This window comes from Phyllobates terribilis, unplaced genomic scaffold (assembly GCF_046119375.1).
Source record: "Phyllobates terribilis strain yellow unplaced genomic scaffold, ASM4611937v1 Scaffold_8__6_contigs__length_399053987, whole genome shotgun sequence".
NCBI classification, from domain to species: domain Eukaryota; kingdom Metazoa; phylum Chordata; class Amphibia; order Anura; family Dendrobatidae; genus Phyllobates; species Phyllobates terribilis.
Window position 1 is genome coordinate 182243259 of NW_027362768.1, and position 18210 is coordinate 182261468.

The 18210-nt window shown below is 48.6% G+C and overlaps 1 protein-coding gene across 2 annotated transcripts in view; it reads right to left on the minus strand.

Annotated features, from left to right (window-relative positions):
* Nucleotides 1-18210, minus strand: part of NEGR1 (neuronal growth regulator 1) — an 897440-nt gene that overhangs the window by 214285 nt on the left and 664945 nt on the right. For both annotated transcript variants that reach the window (XM_073643895.1, XM_073643896.1), the window contains exon 5: nt 11526-11646. In XM_073643895.1, the coding sequence (XP_073499996.1) occupies nt 11526-11646 (121 nt within the window). The remainder of the gene's footprint in view (nt 1-11525; nt 11647-18210) is intronic.

The window sequence follows — 18210 nt, forward strand, 5'->3', positions numbered from 1 at the left end:
TGTGTGCATACATTACATTACTGATCCTGAGTTACATTCTGTATTATACTCCAGAGCTGCACTCACTATTCTGCTGGTGCAGTCACTGTGTACGTTCATTACATTACTGATCCTGAGTTACATCCTGTATTATACTCCAGAGCTGCACTCACTATTCTGCTGGTGCAGTCACTGTGTACGTTCATTGCATTACTGATCCTGAGTTACATCCTGTATTATACTCCAGAGCTGCACTCACTATTCTGCTGGTGCAGTCACTGTGTGCATACATTACATTACTGATCCTGAGTTACATTCTGTATTATACTCCAGAGCTGCACTCACTATTCTGCTGGTGCAGTCACTGTGTACATACATTACATTACTGATCCTGCACTAATCCTGAGTTACATCCTTTATTATACTCCAGAGCTGCACTCACTATTCTGCTGATGCAGTCACTGTGTACATACATTACATTACTGATCCTGTGCTGATCCTGAGTTACATCCTGTATTATACTCCAGAGCTGCACTCACTATTCTGCTGGTGCAGTCACTGTGTACATACATTACATTACTGATCCTGAGTTACATCCTGTATTATACTCCAGAGCTGCACTCACTATTCTGCTGGTGCAGTCACTGTGTACATACATTACATTACTGATCCTGTACTGATCCTGAGTTACATCCTGTATTATACTCCAGAGCTGCACTCACTATTCTGCTGGTGCAGTCACTGTGTACATACATTACATTACTGATCCTGTACTGATCCTGAGTTACATCCTGTATTATACTCCAGAGCTGCACTCACTATTCTGCTGGTGCAGTCACTGTGTACATACATTACATTACTGATCCTGTACTGATCCTGAGTTATATCCTGTATTATACTCCAGAGCTGCGCTCACTATTCTGCTGGTGCAGCCACTGTGTACATACATTACATTACTGATCCTGAGTTACATCCTGTATTATACTCCAGAGCTGCACTCACTATTCTGCTGGTGCAGTCACTGTGTGCATACATTACATTACTGATCCTGAGTTACATTCTGTATTATACTCCAGAGCTGCACTCACTATTCTGCTGGTGCAGTCACTGTGTACGTTCATTACATTACTGATCCTGAGTTACATCCTGTATTATACTCCAGAGCTGCACTCACTATTCTGCTGGTGCAGTCACTGTATACGTTCATTGCATTACTGATCCTGAGTTACATCCTGTATTATACTCCAGAGCTGCACTCACTATTCTGCTGATGCAGTCACTGTGTACATACATTACATTACTGATCCTGTGCTGATCCTGAGTTACATCCTGTATTATACTCCAGAGCTGCACTCACTATTCTGCTGGTGCAGTCACTGTGTGCATACATTACATTACTGATCCTGAGTTACATTCTGTATTATACTCCAGAGCTGCACTCACTATTCTGCTGGTGCAGTCACTGTGTACGTTCATTACATTACTGATCCTGAGTTACATCCTGTATTATACTCCAGAGCTGCACTCACTATTCTGCTGGTGCAGTCACTGTGTACGTTCATTGCATTACTGATCCTGAGTTACATCCTGTATTATACTCCAGAACTGCACTCACTATTCTGCTGGTGCAGTCACTGTGTACATACATTACATTACTGATCCTGAGTTACATTCTGTATTATACTCCAGAGCTGCACTCACTATTCTGCTGGTGCAGTCACTGTGTACATACATTACATTACTGATCCTGCACTAATCCTGAGTTACATCCTTTATTATACTCCAGAGCTGCACTCACTATTCTGCTGATGCAGTCACTGTGTACATACATTACATTACTGATCCTGTGCTGATCCTGAGTTACATCCTGTATTATACTCCAGAGCTGCACTCACTATTCTGCTGGTGCAGTCACTGTGTACATACATTACATTACTGATCCTGAGTTACATCCTGTATTATACTCCAGAGCTGCACTCACTATTCTGCTGGTGCAGTCACTGTGTACATACATTACATTACTGATCCTGAGTTACATCCTGTATTATACTCCAGAGCTGCGCTCACTATTCTGCTGGTGCAGTCACTGTGTACGTTCATTACATTACTGATCCTGAGTTACATCCTGTAGTATACTCCAGAGCTGCACTCACTATTCTGCTGGTGCAGTCACTGTGTACGTTCATTGCATTACTGATCCTGAGTTACATCCTGTATTATACTCCAGAGCTGCACTCACTATTCTGCTGGTGCAGTCACTGTGTGCATACGTTACATTACTGATCCTGAGTTACATTCTGTATTATACTCCAGAGCTGCACTCACTATTCTGCTGGTGCAGTCACTGTGTACATACATTACATTACTGATCCTGCACTAATCCTGAGTTACATCCTTTATTATACTCCAGAGCTGCACTCACTATTCTGCTGATGCAGTCACTGTGTACATACATTACATTACTGATCCTGTGCTGATCCTGAGTTACATCCTGTATTATACTCCAGAGCTGCACTCACTATTCTGATGGTGCAGTTACTGTGTACATGCATTACATTACTGATCCTGAGTTACATCCTGTATTATACTCCAGAGCTGCACTCACTATTCTGCTGATGCAGTCACTGTGTACATACATTACATTACTGATCCTGAGTTACATCCTGTATTATACTCCAGAGCTGCACTCACTATTCTGCTGGTGCAGTTACTGTGTACATGCATTACATTACTGTTCCTGAGTTACATCCTGTATTATACTCCAGAGCTGCATTCACTATTCTGCTCGTGCAGTCACTGTGTACATACATTACATTACTGATCCTGAGTTACATCCTGTATTATACTCCAGAGCTGCACTCACTATTCTACTGCTGCAGTCACTGTGTACATACATTACATTACTGATCCTGAGTTACATCCTGTATTATACTCCAGAGCTGCACTCACTATTCTACTGCTGCAGTCACTGTGTACATACATTACATTACTGATCCTCTACTGTATTATACTCCAGAGCTGCACTCACTATTCTGCTGGTGCAGTCACTGTGTACATACATTACATTACTGATCCTGAGTTACATCCTGTATTATACTCCAGAGCTGCACTCACTATTCTGCTGGTGGAGTCACTGTGTACATACATTACATTACTGATCCTGAGTTGCATCCTGTATTATCCTCCAGAGCTGCACTCACTATTCTGCTGGTGCAGTCACTGTGTACGTTCATTACATTACTGATCCTGAGTTACATCCTGTATTATACTCCAGAGCTGCACTCACTATTCTGCTGGTGCAGTCACTGTGTACATACATTACATTACTGATCCTGAGTTACATCCTGTATTATACTCCAGAGCTGCACTCACTATTCTGCTGGTGCAGTCACTGTGTACATACATTACTTTACTGATCCTGCACTAATCCTGAGTTACATCCTTTATTATACTCCAGAGCTGCACTCACTATTCTGCTGATGCAGTCGCTGTGTACATACATTACATTACTGATCCTGAGTTACATCCTGTATTATACCCCAGAGCTGCACTCACTATTCAGCTGGTGCAGTCACTGTGTACATGCATTACATTACTGATCCTGAGTTACATCCTGTATTATACTCCAGAGCTGCACTCACTATTCTACTGGTGCAGTCACTGTGTACATACATTACATTACTGATCCTGTACTGATCCTGAGTTACATCCTGTATTATACTCCAGAGCTGCACTCACTATTCTGCTGGTGCAGTCACTGTATACATACATTACATTACTGATCCTGAGTAGTGATGAGCGAGCACTAAAATGCTCGGGTGCTCATTGCTCGGGTCAAGCAAATTGAAATACTCGGGTGCTCGACCCGAGCAACGAGCCCAATGTAAGTCTATGGGAAACTCGAGCATTATTCAGGCAGCTCCCCCCGGCAGTCTGCAGAGGGCCTAAAAATTGCCCAAATCGATGGGAAAAGTGCTCAAATGACATTGGAACAGCATGGGGAAGACCCCTGCACTGGGAAATGTCATTTTAACATTTTACAACCTTATCTGGCCATGTGGTGTGTGACACATCATCAGACACATGCATACAGTGCTGAAAAGACATGGGAACAGCATGGGGAAGACCTCTGGAAGCATCTCTGACTTCCAGGTCACTGCCTAAAAGTGTGCCCATCATAAGTGATCCTTGGCGAATGCGAAGATGCCTCCCGCCATGCACCTGTCGTTGTAGACTTGCAACAATCACCGTCCACGTCCTTGACCACTGCAGCGTTCAGTTGTCCCTACCCCATTCTTTGGAATGCAAGCGCAAGTATGCAGCCAGCCACCCACCCACAGGCTGCAATACTATACTGCCAAATTTTTGACAGCTGCTTGCACTTGAAATGTAGCCTTTTAGTCTTGTGGCGGCGGAAGCTTTTCACAATCTCATGCCGGCGGCGGCCGGGTGTCCATACTCAGTCCCCAGCCGCCACTGTTTCTCTCTGGTGTCATCTCCGCCTTCCACAAGCACAGATCCCACAACATTACCTGTGCCCTCCCCAGTGCACTTACTGGGAAGGACCGCCTAACCACAAACACGTGGACAGGTGAATGTGGCCAGGGACGGTACAGAGCCAGTCCACAGCTTTTTTTGCTGAGAGTTGTATTTAGGTCGGTGAAAGGACTGGCATAGAGGGAAACCATATCTACCCCAGCTGTCATTTCTCCGTCACCAGGTTCCGCCCATTGTCACACACGACCATGTCTGGCTGTATGTTCAGCGGTGAGGGCCACATATCAGTCTGCTGTGTTACAGCTTTCAACAACTCTGCAGCACTGGGCGGTTTGTCAATTAAGCATTAAGCATGTTATCTTCAGCACAGCCTGTTGCCGCTTGGCCAAGGCAGTGCTGCAGTGCTGTCAGCTTGTGACTGATGTGGTCATTTCGGAGATGGAGGAGGCGGGGCAGGAGCTGAACAATGTGATTACAATGAGGTTAAATTGGTGATGCTGTTTTTTACACTAAAGAAAGATCCTATTGTTTTGTTTTTTTTGCGTTATTTTTTAAGACAAATGCATTCACCGGGAAATGTCATTTTAACATTTTCAACCTTATCTGGCAATGTGGTGTGTGACACATCATCAGACACATCCTGTTTTATTTATGATGGAGGGACTCTGAAAGTCATAAATCCTATTTTTATAGGGCCATCAGACAGCCCTTACTATTCTTAAAAGGCCAGCTGTCGGCCCTAGCTACTGTTAGCGAGCCATCAGCCGGCTATGCTTTGTTGTTCCCATTATTAACAAGTGGGTCTCCTATACTGTTATTGCGTATCCAGTGACTGCAAGGGCTGTCAAAGATTAGGACGGAACCCAATACCCCTTTGAAGAGACATAGAGGAGGGTCTCAGTAAAAAAAATGTTCCCATTATAAAGGAGCGGGTCTCCTATAGTGGTAATGCCCATGCTGTGACTGTAAGGGCTGCCAAAATTTTGGAAAAACCCCATTAAGAATTTAAAGACACACAGAGCAGGGCCACAGTAACAAGGTACGACATGTTCCTATTAGAAAGGAGAGGGTCTGCTATACAGTTATAGGGTATGCAGTGAGTCCAACGGCTGACCAATTTTAGGAAAAACCCCACTAAGAATTTAAAGACACATAGAGCAGGGCCACAGTAACAACAAATTCCCATTAGAAAGGAGAGAGTCTCCCATAGTGTTGGATTATGCAGTGAATGCAAGGGCTGCCAAAAATTTGGAGGCACTTCAATGCCCCTTGGAAGAGACGTGGAGGAGGGCCTCATAAAAAATGTTCCCATTAGAAAGGAGCGGGCCTCCTATACTTGTAATGCCCTTGCACTAAGTGTATGGGCTGACAAACATTTACCACTGGGGAGTATACATGAACATACTGTATAAAAAATTTTTTTTATGGGCATCATAAACACCCTTTAAAAAAATTATGTGGGTGTTGCATCACGGACCACAGTCACCCTGGTGATATGGTGGTGGAGGATGAGGAGAAGGAGGAGGACAAGAGCAAATAGACAAAATCAGGAAGCGTATACCCATGTGTGGGTGTGAAAAGGTGCATGGGAATACACCTCCTAAGAAAAGACACTGGATTGGAGTTTATGTTACGCTGCTATCATTCAGTGGTGTTGAGAAGTCTGGCCCAATCCAGCCCTTGTTCATTTTTATAAGAGTCAGCCTGTCAGCATTTTCAGTTGACAGGCGGATACGATTATCAGTTATAATTCCACCAGCAGCACTAAAAACCCGCTCTGATAAAACACTAGCGGCAGGACAGGCCAGGACCTCCAAGGCACAGAGAGCCAGTTCATTCCACGTATCCAGCTTGGATACCCAATAATTATAAGGCACAGCGGAATCACGGAGGACATTGGTACGGTCGGCAAGGTACTGCCTCAGCATCTTCCCAAACTTTGCACTCCTTGTGAGAGTACCCCGCGCCTCAGGGCCTGTGCGATGGGAGGGTCTGAGAAAACTCTCCCAGAACTTTGACAGCGTTCCCCTGCCTCTGCTGGATTGAAGTTGTGTCTCTCTCGCCTGCACTCCTTGGTTGTCCAACGAAGTGTGCCCTCTGCCGCCAGCGTTTTCAGATGGGAATTTTTTTAATAGTTCTGCAACAAGGGCTGTAACGGGTCTGGGAGGTGGAACCTCTGAGCAACTATACAAGGGGGCAGTCCTTGTAAGGAAGAGGGTGGCTCCCAGGGAAGGCGGGCAGGTAGTCACGACTAGTGACGGGGACAGTCTCTGGGTAGAAGGGCAGGAGGACACGGCAGGTGACGGGGACAGTCTGTGGGTAGAGGGGCAGGAGGTCACAGCAAGTGACGGGGACAGTCTCTGGGTAGAAGGGCAGGAGGTCACATCAAGTGACGGCAGAGCCTCCAGGTAGGCTAGCGGGCAGGTAGCAGGTGAGCGGGCAAGAGTCTCTGGACAGGCAGGTGGTCACGGCACATGACAGCAGAGCCTCCAGGTAGGCTAGCGGGCAGGTAGCAGGTGAGCGGGCAAGAGTCTCTGGACAGGCAGGTGGTCACAGCACGTGACGGTGGAGCCTCCAGGTAGGCTAGCAGACAGGTAGTAGGTGAGCGCTCCCAGGTGAGCGGGCAGACTGATCCATAAGGGCTGGTAAGCAGACTGTCGGACCGCAGATAGATAAGTAACAGGCAGGAATCTGACAGGTGACTGGCAGGTGACTGGCAGGTAACTGGTAACGGGACCTGAGGGCTGAAGCAGAGTTGAAAGGCTTTGCAACAACATTGCTCGGGCACCTCCATTTTGGAGGAGGTGCCTTATATATGGTGAGGTCCTCCGGCCATTGGCCGGGGACTCCTTAGGACGGCGCGCGCGGCCCCTTTAAGAGAGGCAGAGACGCAGGAGGCAGAGACGCCGACGCTACAAGGGCCTTCTGGTACTGCCCCATTTTTGTAGACCTGTCCGCCTCAGGAATAAGAGATATAAAGTTCTCCTTGTAGCGCGGGTCTAGAAGTGTCACCAACCAGTAATGACTGTCACCCAAAATTTTGAGAACGCGAGAGTCATGGGAAAGGCAGCGTAACATAAACTCAGCCATGCGTGCCAGACTACTAACAGGCAAGACTTCCATGTTAGAGGAGAGGATGACTGACCATGCTCTCCTCCTCCTTCTCTCTGTCCTCTGGCCATCCACGCTGAACAGACGGTATGACAGCTGTGCAGGTAGTACTGTTTATAGTGCATGAAACTAGCTCCTGTCCTTCCTCCTCCTCCTCTTCCTCATTGTCACCCAATCCACGTTGGGATGAGATGAAGCTTGGCTGTGTGTAATCACCCTGTATGGTTCCTTGCTCCATCTCATCGTGCTCCGCCTGCAATGCATCCTCTTTGATTGTGAGCAGAGAGCGTTTCAGAAGACAGAGAAGCGGGGGGTGACGCTAATTATGGCATCATCGCCGCTCACCATCTTGGTGGAGTCCTCAAAGTTTCGGAGGATGGTACATATGTCTGACAACCATGTCCACTCCTGTGGTCTTATGTGTGGAGTCTGAACTGAATACCGACGGCCTTGTTGATGCTAGTACTCAACAACTGCTCTCTTCTGCTCACAAATCCTTCCCAACATCTGCAGTGTAGAGTTCCAACGTGTGGGTACATCATACACCAGTCTGTGAGCAGGAAGCTGCAAACGCTGCTGAAACACGGCAAGGGCGGCGGAAGCTGTAGCTGACTTTCTAAAATGGGCACACAGGCGGCATACTTTAACAAGCAGATCTGACAGCTTCGGGTAGGATTTGAGAAACCGCTGAACCACAAGCTTAAGCACATGGGCCAGTCATGGTACGTGTGTGAGCTCGCCTCGCCTCAGAGCCACCACCAGGTTCTGGCCATTATCACACACGACCATGCCTGGCTGTAGGTTCAGCGGTGTGAGCCACAGATCTGCCTGCTCTTTCAGAGCTGTCCACAGCTCTTCAGCATTGTGCGGTTTTTCACCTAAGCATATTAGCGTCAGCACAGCCTGTTGCCGCTTGGCCGATGCAGTGCTGCAGTGCTTCCAGCACTGATGTGGTCATTTCGGAGATGGAGGCTGAAGAGGAGGAGGAGGCTGAGGAGGATGAGGTGCAGGAGCTGTAGACCGTGGGGGCAACCCTGATTGACCTAGGGCCCGCAATCCTTGGAGTCGGGAGGACGTGTTCCGTCCCAAGATCCGACTGGGTCCCGGCTTCCACTATGTTAACCCAGTGTGCCGTCAGCGAGATGTACCATCCCTGCCCACAAGCACTTGTCCAAGTGTGCATGGTTACGTGGACTTTACCGGTAACTGCGTTGTTGAGATCACGGCTAATGTTTTGGGACAAGTGCTTGTGTAATGCGGGGACGGCACACCGGGAGAAATAGTGGCGGCTGGGGACTGAGTACCGAGGAATGGCCGCCGCAATCAGGTTGCGGAATGCTTTGTCTCCACGAGCCTAAAAGGCAACATTTCGAGCGCAAGCAGTCGTGAAATGTGAGAATTTAGTAGTGTGGCCTGTGGGGCATTGGCTGCATATTTGTGCTTGCGTTCCGAGGACTGGGGTATGGACAACTGAACGCTGCGCTGGGACAAGGACATGGACGTGCTTCCTGATGCTGCTACTTGAGAGTGTACAACGACAGGTGCAGGGCAGGAGGCATCTTCGCATGCACCATGGACAGGGGATTGGCTTGCATGCACAACAGCAGAAGAAGCAATGGTGCCACCCGCAGACACTGTTCCTGGACCCTGGGGTTCGACCCACAAAGTCGGGTGCTTTGCTGCCATGTGCCTGATCATGCTGGTGGTGGTCAGGCTGGTCGTTTTGCCACCCCTGCTGATGCTGGCCTGGCAGGTGGTGCAAATGGCCTTTTTGGGGTTATCGGAAGAGTCTTTAAAAAACAACCAGACTCGGGAAGACCTAACAGTTGTACTGGCAACTTCCTTCGTGTTGGTGTTACGGGGAATGGTTGCCCGTCTTCTGTCTGCGGCCACCACACTGCTTCTTCCTGCCTGTTGGGGTGCTCTGCCTCCCTCCACCTGTGTGCTGCTGTCCTCGCTCTGCATGTCCTCCAGCCAGGTTGGGTCAGTTACTATATCATCCACCACCTCGTCTTCCACTTCCACACCCTGGTCCTCCTCCTGACCTTCTGGCAATTGAGTCTCATCATCGTCCACCTCTTGTGACACTTTCCCACCGTCACCTTCGTGTGGCTGTGGCTGCTCAAATATTTGGGCATCGCTACACGCGATCTCCTCTTGCCCCGCTTCAAGTGGACCAGGCGAGATGCCCGAATCTATAAATGGAAAAGTGAACAGCTCTTCAGAGTGTCCAAGTGTGGGATCAGCTGCCTCTGGGCACTCGGCATAGTGGGAGGAAGGAGGATCAGGGTGAGGAATATGCGGTCCAGACTCACGGCTATTGAGACTTGACCGTGTGGAAGACAGGGTGGTGGTGGTGGTGGCTAAGTGACTGGAAGCATTATTCGCTATCCAACCAACAACCTTTTGACACTACTCTGGGTTCAATAGTGGTGTGCTACGGTCCCCTAGAAATTGGGACAGGAAGGTCAAGCGAGAAGATGTGGGTGTTTGTTGTGGCACAATTTCGGCTTGCCCACGGCCTTCTCCTCGGCCTCTGCATGCACCATTACCATCACGTCCAGTTCCCCGTCCCTTGCCACGTGCCTTGCCCATTTTAAATGGAGGACAGTATCTTCCACGCTCACTACAAATGACTGAGTTTGGCGCAAACTTATATGTGATCGTGAGACGGAGAAAACACAGTTTTCAATAGCTGGATTTCTAGCGCTCTAATATGGAAAGGACCTGGCTGTATTCTGCAGCGCCAACAAGCAAATGGAGCAGAGAAACGGTGTTCTCTGGATTGCTTTTTAAGCAAGTAATGAGGATTAAGATCCAAAGAAAAAGTATTCCTGGCCCCTGAGACCTGGGCCTTTGTATAGAAATATCTAACAGCAGCAGAAGGCAGAATTGGAATGGAGCCTCTTGTGCTATATGCACTGCAGTCTGCTATATACCCTGCCCGCCTGCCTATATACACTGCCTGCCTGATATCTCTGCAGATGGATTAGTCCTCAGAAGGACTGTTTGTTAAGATGGATATGTGTAATGTACGGTTTTTCTCCCTACACTACCTAATACACAAGCAAATCTCTCCCTGACGCAGCAGCAGCTCTCCCTACACTGTCTGATCCGGAGTGACTGTGACGAGCATGGCGGTGCTAGGTCTGATATAGACCTGATGACGCTGTGCGGCCAGCCAATCACTGTAATGCCACAACCAACATGGCTACGGCATTACAGTGACTGGCAGGCAATCCCTGCATGTTCATTGGCTCTCTAAAGAGTGACAAACATGCAGGGAGGGGACCCGAGCTCCCGCCGAGCATCTCGAGCAGTGAGATGCTCGGGCGAGCACCGAGCAGTAGCGAGCATGCTCGCTCATCACTAATCCTGAGATACATTCTGTATTATACTACAGAGCTGCACTCACTATTCTGCTGTTTTGGACAGTCAACCAGTTTGTGAAGAGAAGCGCCTCCAGAGGCTTAGCTGAGCTCCTGCAGTGCAGCCTCCTCTCCCCATCATTACTATTCGCTCTCTGCTGTACAGACTACGATTCTAGTTTTCTATATAACTCAGTATACTTATACTCATTACAGACTTTAACCAGCATGAATTATTTGGTGATATTAGTTTAGAGATCAGAAGGGTTAAATATTATGGAAACTTTGAAAAGTTTTAGTAAACCCAACTCCGGCATAGAGTTCCTATTATTAAAGGGGTTGTCCAGGAATAATAAAAGATGACTGTTCTGGTCAGCACCACACCTGCCCATAGGTTGTGTATGGTACTGCAGCCTGACCATAATCACACCAAAAGACCTGTAATACCGGACACAACCTGCTGGAAGTGGTGGTGCCGTGTGGATTAAATATTTACATTTATCTAACCTTGAACAATCCCTTTAAGCCAATCACAGATCACGAGTGGAGACATAGTATAAAAACTCTTACTTCTTATCTCCTTTATACCACTCAAATGATGGAGTAGGGACGGACGCTGTTTCACATCTGATGAGTCCTGTTTTTCCAAGGGAAACCCCAGAAGGTGTTATTTCAAGGATTGTGGGTGCGACTGAAAAAAAAAAATTAAGATTTAATATTAAAAACAGCAGAAATGAATCAATATAACGATATAAACCGAAAATAGTGGTGTAAGCAGCAGTGGTGAAAATTCAGGGAAACTTTTCAGGGAATCTTTAAAAGATCGGTTCTCAGTTAAAAACTGGTGCAAATTCCAGAGATCTCTCTCATATTGACAGAAAAGTAATATATATAAATAATATATATATATATATATATATATATATATATATATATATATATATATATTGCTCTGAATCTTCTTGTGTAATACATCAGTTCTGACAGAAAACTGTAAATATGAAACACATTTATTCCAATTTTTACAAATGACCCCCTGCGAGCCCCATATTGCAGCCACCAGGTCCCGATGCAGTAATAAAACACAACACCATTTGGCAGTTCATAAGTCAGTGTGTTGCCAGCATAGATGGCAGGCGCCAAGCTGGCACTGGCTATATCTGCAAACATGATGAAACAAAATAACTCTACAGCAAGAGCAACTGCTACAGATGGAAGTGAAGAGAGGAACCTACAGAAGAGCCGAGAAGTGAGCGCACATGGAGAGCAAACGCCAAGGAAGTTTCTGCTCCGCAATGTTTGAGGCTCAATCTGCAGAGAAATACTCTCCAAATCCAAAAAATGCCATTGTGCAGCTATTCTACATCCTCTCATCCAGCGGCAAATCTATAAGCGCTCAGATAAAGCAATCACTCCGGATCTCCCAAGCTGAGAGGCCTAGAGAGAGAAGTCATCTGCAGAGCGGACATCTGATGTCTGGAAATTGTCTCATTGGATTATGGTTATAATGTTTTATATCTTTTCCATATAGGACATTCTATACTATACTCCATATACTGTGCTCAGCTCATCTTATCTGTACACTATGCTTATCAAACTTCTACTATGTGTCATTCATAGCTTCATACTGTACTCATCATGTGGTGCTTCTATACTATGCTCATCTTATCGCTATACTATGTTCTCATACTTCTACACTCTGCTCATTATACATTACTTCTATACTATGCATATCATACTTCAATGCTGTCCTCATCACACTTCTGTACTAAACTCATCACACCTCTATACCACACTCATCACACCTCTATACCACACTCATCACACCTCTATACCACACTCATCACACCTCTATACCACACTCATCACACCTCTATACCACACTCATCATACCTCTATACCACACTCATCACAACTCTATACCACACTCATCACACCTCTATACCACACTCATCACACCTCTATACCACACTCATCACACCTCTATACCACACTCATCATACCTCTATACCACACTCATCACAACTCTATACCACACTCATCATACCTCTATACCACACTCATCACAACTCTATACCACACTCATCATACCTCTATACCACACTCATCATACCTCTATACCACACCTCTATACCACACTCATCATACCTCTATACCACACTCATCACACCTCTATACCACACTCATCACACCTCTATACACACTCATCACACCTCTATACCACACCTCTATACCACACTCATCATACCTCTATACCACACTCATCACACCTCTATACCACACTCATCATACCTCTATACCACACTCATCACACCTCTATACCACACTCATCACAACTCTATACCACACTCATCACAACTCTATACCACACTCATCACAACTCTATACCACACTCATCATACCTCTATACCACACTCATCACAACTCTATACCACACTCATCACACCTCTATACCACACTCATCACACCTCTATACCACACTCATCATACCTCTATACCACACTCATCACACCTCTATACCACACTCATCACACCTCTATACCACACTCATCATACCTCTATACCACACTCATCATACCTCTATACCACACTCATCACACCTCTATACCACACTCATCACAACTCTATACCACACTCATCACAACTCTATACCACACTCATCACAACTCTATACCACACTCATCATACCTCTATACCACACTCATCACACCTCTATACCACACTCATCACACCTCTATACCACACTCATCACACCTCTATACCACACTCATCACAACTCTATACCACACTCATCATACCTCTATACCACACTCATCACACCTCTATACCACACTCATCACACCTCTATACCACACTCATCACACCTCTATACCACACTCATCACACCTCTATACCACACTGATCACACCTCTATACCACACTCATCACAACTCTATACCACACTCATCATACCTCTATACCACACTCATCACAACTCTATACCACACTCATCATACCTCTATACCACACTCATCACAACTCTATACCACACTCATCATACCTCTATACCACACTCATCACACCTCTATACCACACTCATCACACCTCTATACCACACTCATCATACCTCTATACCACACTCATCATACCTCTATACCACACTTATCACACCTCTATACCACACTCATCACAACTCTATACCACACTCATCACAACTCTATACCACACTCATCATACCTCTATACCACACTCATCACAACTCTATACCACACTCATCATACCTCTATACCACACTCATCACACCTCTATACCACACTCATCACACCTCTATACCACACTCATCACACCTCTATACCACACTCATCATACCTCTATACCACTGTGATGAACCTGTAGCCGCCATCTTGGTAATGATAAATCATATCCAGGGATGGCCACACTTCAGCAGCCCCCACCCTTGGGACCTTCTGTTAAAACGTCAACTAGATAGTTTCCCCCCATCCAGGCTCCTGTAAGATAAGAAGCCTACTTAACACTTGAATGCTAGGAGCTTCAAAGACTTCGAGAGGAAACACAGCCAGCAGGGGGGGGGGGTGCTTCGTCTATCTGTACCTGACCATTTGTCCCATAGGACTAGTTTCTTTGTCTGTCACAAGCATGGAGGCATAAGATATAGAAACATGAATAGTACACGCATGTTGCGTGGGATGGGCCAATAAAAAAATATCACGGCGTCCCGGAGCCATTGCGCACACAAGCCTCCGCGGTAGACGTTTGTACGTGCTCTGGAAGCCAAGATATAGCGCGGAGCCATTCCTGAGGACCGTATGGTATCATAATTGATATCAAAAGGTCGGTTACGGCGGCCCGAATCCATGGGAACCCCTGGGGGTATCATGAGACCATCCCAGAAGAAGTTATTGGGTTCCATAGAATTTGGGCTTCTGATCGAAGTTAGACCTGAGGGTGGAGACTGAGCCAGCTGACCTCACCAGCAGTGGGCGGGACGGGGCAGGTAAGATAGCAGGACAGACAAGAGACAAGTCAGTCTTGACCCAAGAGTGGTGTGCTGAACATCTGAGCACCAGCTGAGGCCACCAAGGGGAGGAGCAGTTTGACCATGCGGTGGTAGGCCTCAGCCTGTAACAAAGAACCGTGCCTGCGATCGCAGAATCCTCTCCCTGCGTCACAAGAAAATCAAGAAACCGGTAACTGATATGCTGTGGCGATTCTGTGTGTTGTATTCCATTGTTGTATAGTTTAGCCTGACCTTATACCTGTGTATATTTAGTTGTATATCGTGTATCTAGTGTATTATTATAATCAATTACCTCAAGTAATTGTGGGCCTGCCTTTTATTCTGCATAACGAACGCACGTCCGTGTGAGCTCGGCTCAAGCCAAAACGCTACCCAGGGTTGGTTCCTGACCCGATATAGGCCCATTCACGGACTGGGCGTATATCTAAAATAGGGACTGGTGGCAGCATACCAACTGGGGATTGGGGAAGGCTGGTAGTGACGGTCGGAGGTTCAGATATATATATTCCTGGCGCGGCCAAGGAAGATATATATACCGCCCTCACTACAGAGGGCCCCGATACCCAGTAGGTTACAGGACAGTCTCCCTGGCGACCGCTTATCCTAGGTGCAGTTCCTTGACTGACCTGAGGCTAAGAGGGCGCTAGCGAGTTGTGCTGTGTAGTGACGTTACGGTTTAGTGACGTTGAAGGGATAACACACTACCGTGTTCCCTGCGCTGGTTGCAGCTACCTGGCACTACTTTCTCTAGGTGCAGTACCTTGACTGACCTGAGAGGTAAGGGGGCGCCAGAGAGCTGCACCCACCGGCCGGCTTTCATCACATTGGTGGCAGCGGTGGGATTGCAGAATAATAGTGTTGTGGGACCCCTACTCCCAGGCACTAAAGACTGCCAGTGGTAACTTCCACTGCTGGAGTCTTAAGGTCAGCCCAACGTTAGACGGTCAGGCTAAAAGTATAACAAGGTGTGTGCAAACTCAGGGTTGCAGCGGTGTCGGTTACCAAGATGGCAGACGGCACCAGGAGCAAGACCCTGCAGGAGGCTAATGCTACGGTCCGTGTGGCAGGAGGGGAGGACATTGTTACTCATGGCGAGGAGGAGTCCAGCCCGGGCACCTCAGGGAGCCAGTCCCCAGTATACGGTCCCGCACTGGGCTGCCCACCACCTACCCAGCCCAGCCTGTCCAGATCACAAGCCCTTTTACAAGCGGCTATGGCAAGTCTCCAGTCTCATGGCGATGCCGTCTACAAAACCCTCCTGGCAGCATCAGAGAAGGCAGCGGAGGAGGAGCGCGAAGCTGCAGAGCGCCGGGAGGCTGCGGAGCGTGAAGCTGCAGAGCGCCGGGAGGCTGCGGAGCGTGCAGAGCGAGCTGCGGAGCGCCAGCACCAACTGGACCTGGCCCAGCGGGGGCTTCCGCTAGAGCAACCAACCCATCAGGAGACCAAGTCGTCCAAAGTCCGAGCTGAGGACTTCCCTCTACTGGAGAAGGATGGGGACCTGGACTCCTTTCTGGTGGCATTTGAACGGACCTGTCTTCAGCACCATCTGGCCCGGGATCAGTGGGCCAGATACCTGACCCCCCGTTTGAGGGGTAAGTCCCTGGATGCCTTGGGGGACTTACCTGCCGGGGAGGTACAGAACTACGACTGCATCAAGCGGGCCCTGATCCGGCAGTACAACCTCACTCCCGAGTCGTACCGCCAGAAGTTCCGGAGCCTGCTGCGTGGCCCCAAGGACACCTGGACCGATCATATGCGGGCGCTGTTGAGAGCCGCAGAGCACTGGACCTCGGGTCTAGCGCTTACTACCCGCCAGGAGGTCCAGGAACTGTTCGTCACGGAGCAGTTCTTGTGGAACTGCCCAGAGGACCTCCGACAGTTCCTCCGTGACCGAAAACCAACAGGGGCTTCTGCTACAGCCGCCCTGGCAGACGAGTATGCCAATAACAGGGCGCCTGAGCTGAAGAAGTCTGCCAGCAGCACCTGGAGAGGGGGTAAGCCCAGTCATGCCCCTGTTTCCCCGGCCCCTAGAACACAAGGGGTGTATCCCCCTGTTGCCCTCTCCAGGCAAGGACCAGACGTAAGACGTTGTCATCTATGCAACAAACCAGGACACTTTAGGGCTGAGTGTCCCCAGCGCCAAAAGACCCCATCCCAGTCCCAGAGAGCGCCCAATGTTTTGTGTGTGGGAGGGGGTGGTGGTAGGTCCCTGGACAACATCCAACCCGTCACCATAGGCCGTTCTGCGGTCATGGGACTGCGGGACACGGGCGCTGAACGAACACTGGTACGGCCTGAGGTGGTGTCCCCCCAGGACTTGGTACCAGGAAAGACTCTTTCCGTCTCCGGGGTTGGAGGCGTGGAGCCGGCACTTCCCGTTGCCATGGTGTATTTGGACTGGGGTGCCGGAAGGGGGATGCGGGAGGTGGGAGTAACGCCAAATATTCCCGCAAATGTTTTATTAGGGACCGACTTGGGGCGTCTAGTATCGCAGTATGTACCCTCTGAACCCCCAAGTTCGGCCCCCCAAGAGTGTATTGATTTGTCTGCTGCTAATGCCAACCATGTTGTATGTAGTGTGTGTCCTGCTGAGGAGGAGGGAGTGAAACCTGAGGGTAACACCTGCACAGACACAACACAAACAGGGTTAGTGAAAGCAGGTGGGGAGTGTGGGGATGCCCGCAGAGGTGCTCAGCCGGCGTGCCGTGACCTCTTGTCCTCCGGTGAGGGAGGGGGCGGGCAGGATTCTGTAGAGGGAAGCTCAGGGATGGAGAGGGGGGCAGCTACCGGCAGTGTAGGGCTCCCAGGGGTATCCAGGCTGCTGAGTATAGGCCCACTGCAGGGGGAGGAACAGGCCATGGGAGGTGGGGGTGTCCCAAGAGAGGAGCCGCCAGGTAAGACCCCAGGGCAGGAGTTCCCCACATCTGAGATGTCCAAAGGCCTAGGAAGCCTGCCTGATCGGGCGGCTTGGTCAGAAACAGAGGGGAAGCAGGCACTACCCACGGTCACAGCGGTCATAGCCGCTGTCACCAGGAGTGGGAGCGCCGGAGCCCAAGGAGCCTTGCAGAGGTCCGACGGCTTCCCCACTTCTGACCAAGTGTCTGCCGGGTCAGACAGCGGCCAGGTGACATGCCCGGAGGGGCTGACGGAGGATGTGGCAGTTTCGTCGATTCTGGCCACATCAAGTCAGGAATTTCAGGCTGCGTTGGAAGCAGACGACAGCCTGAAAGCTCTCAA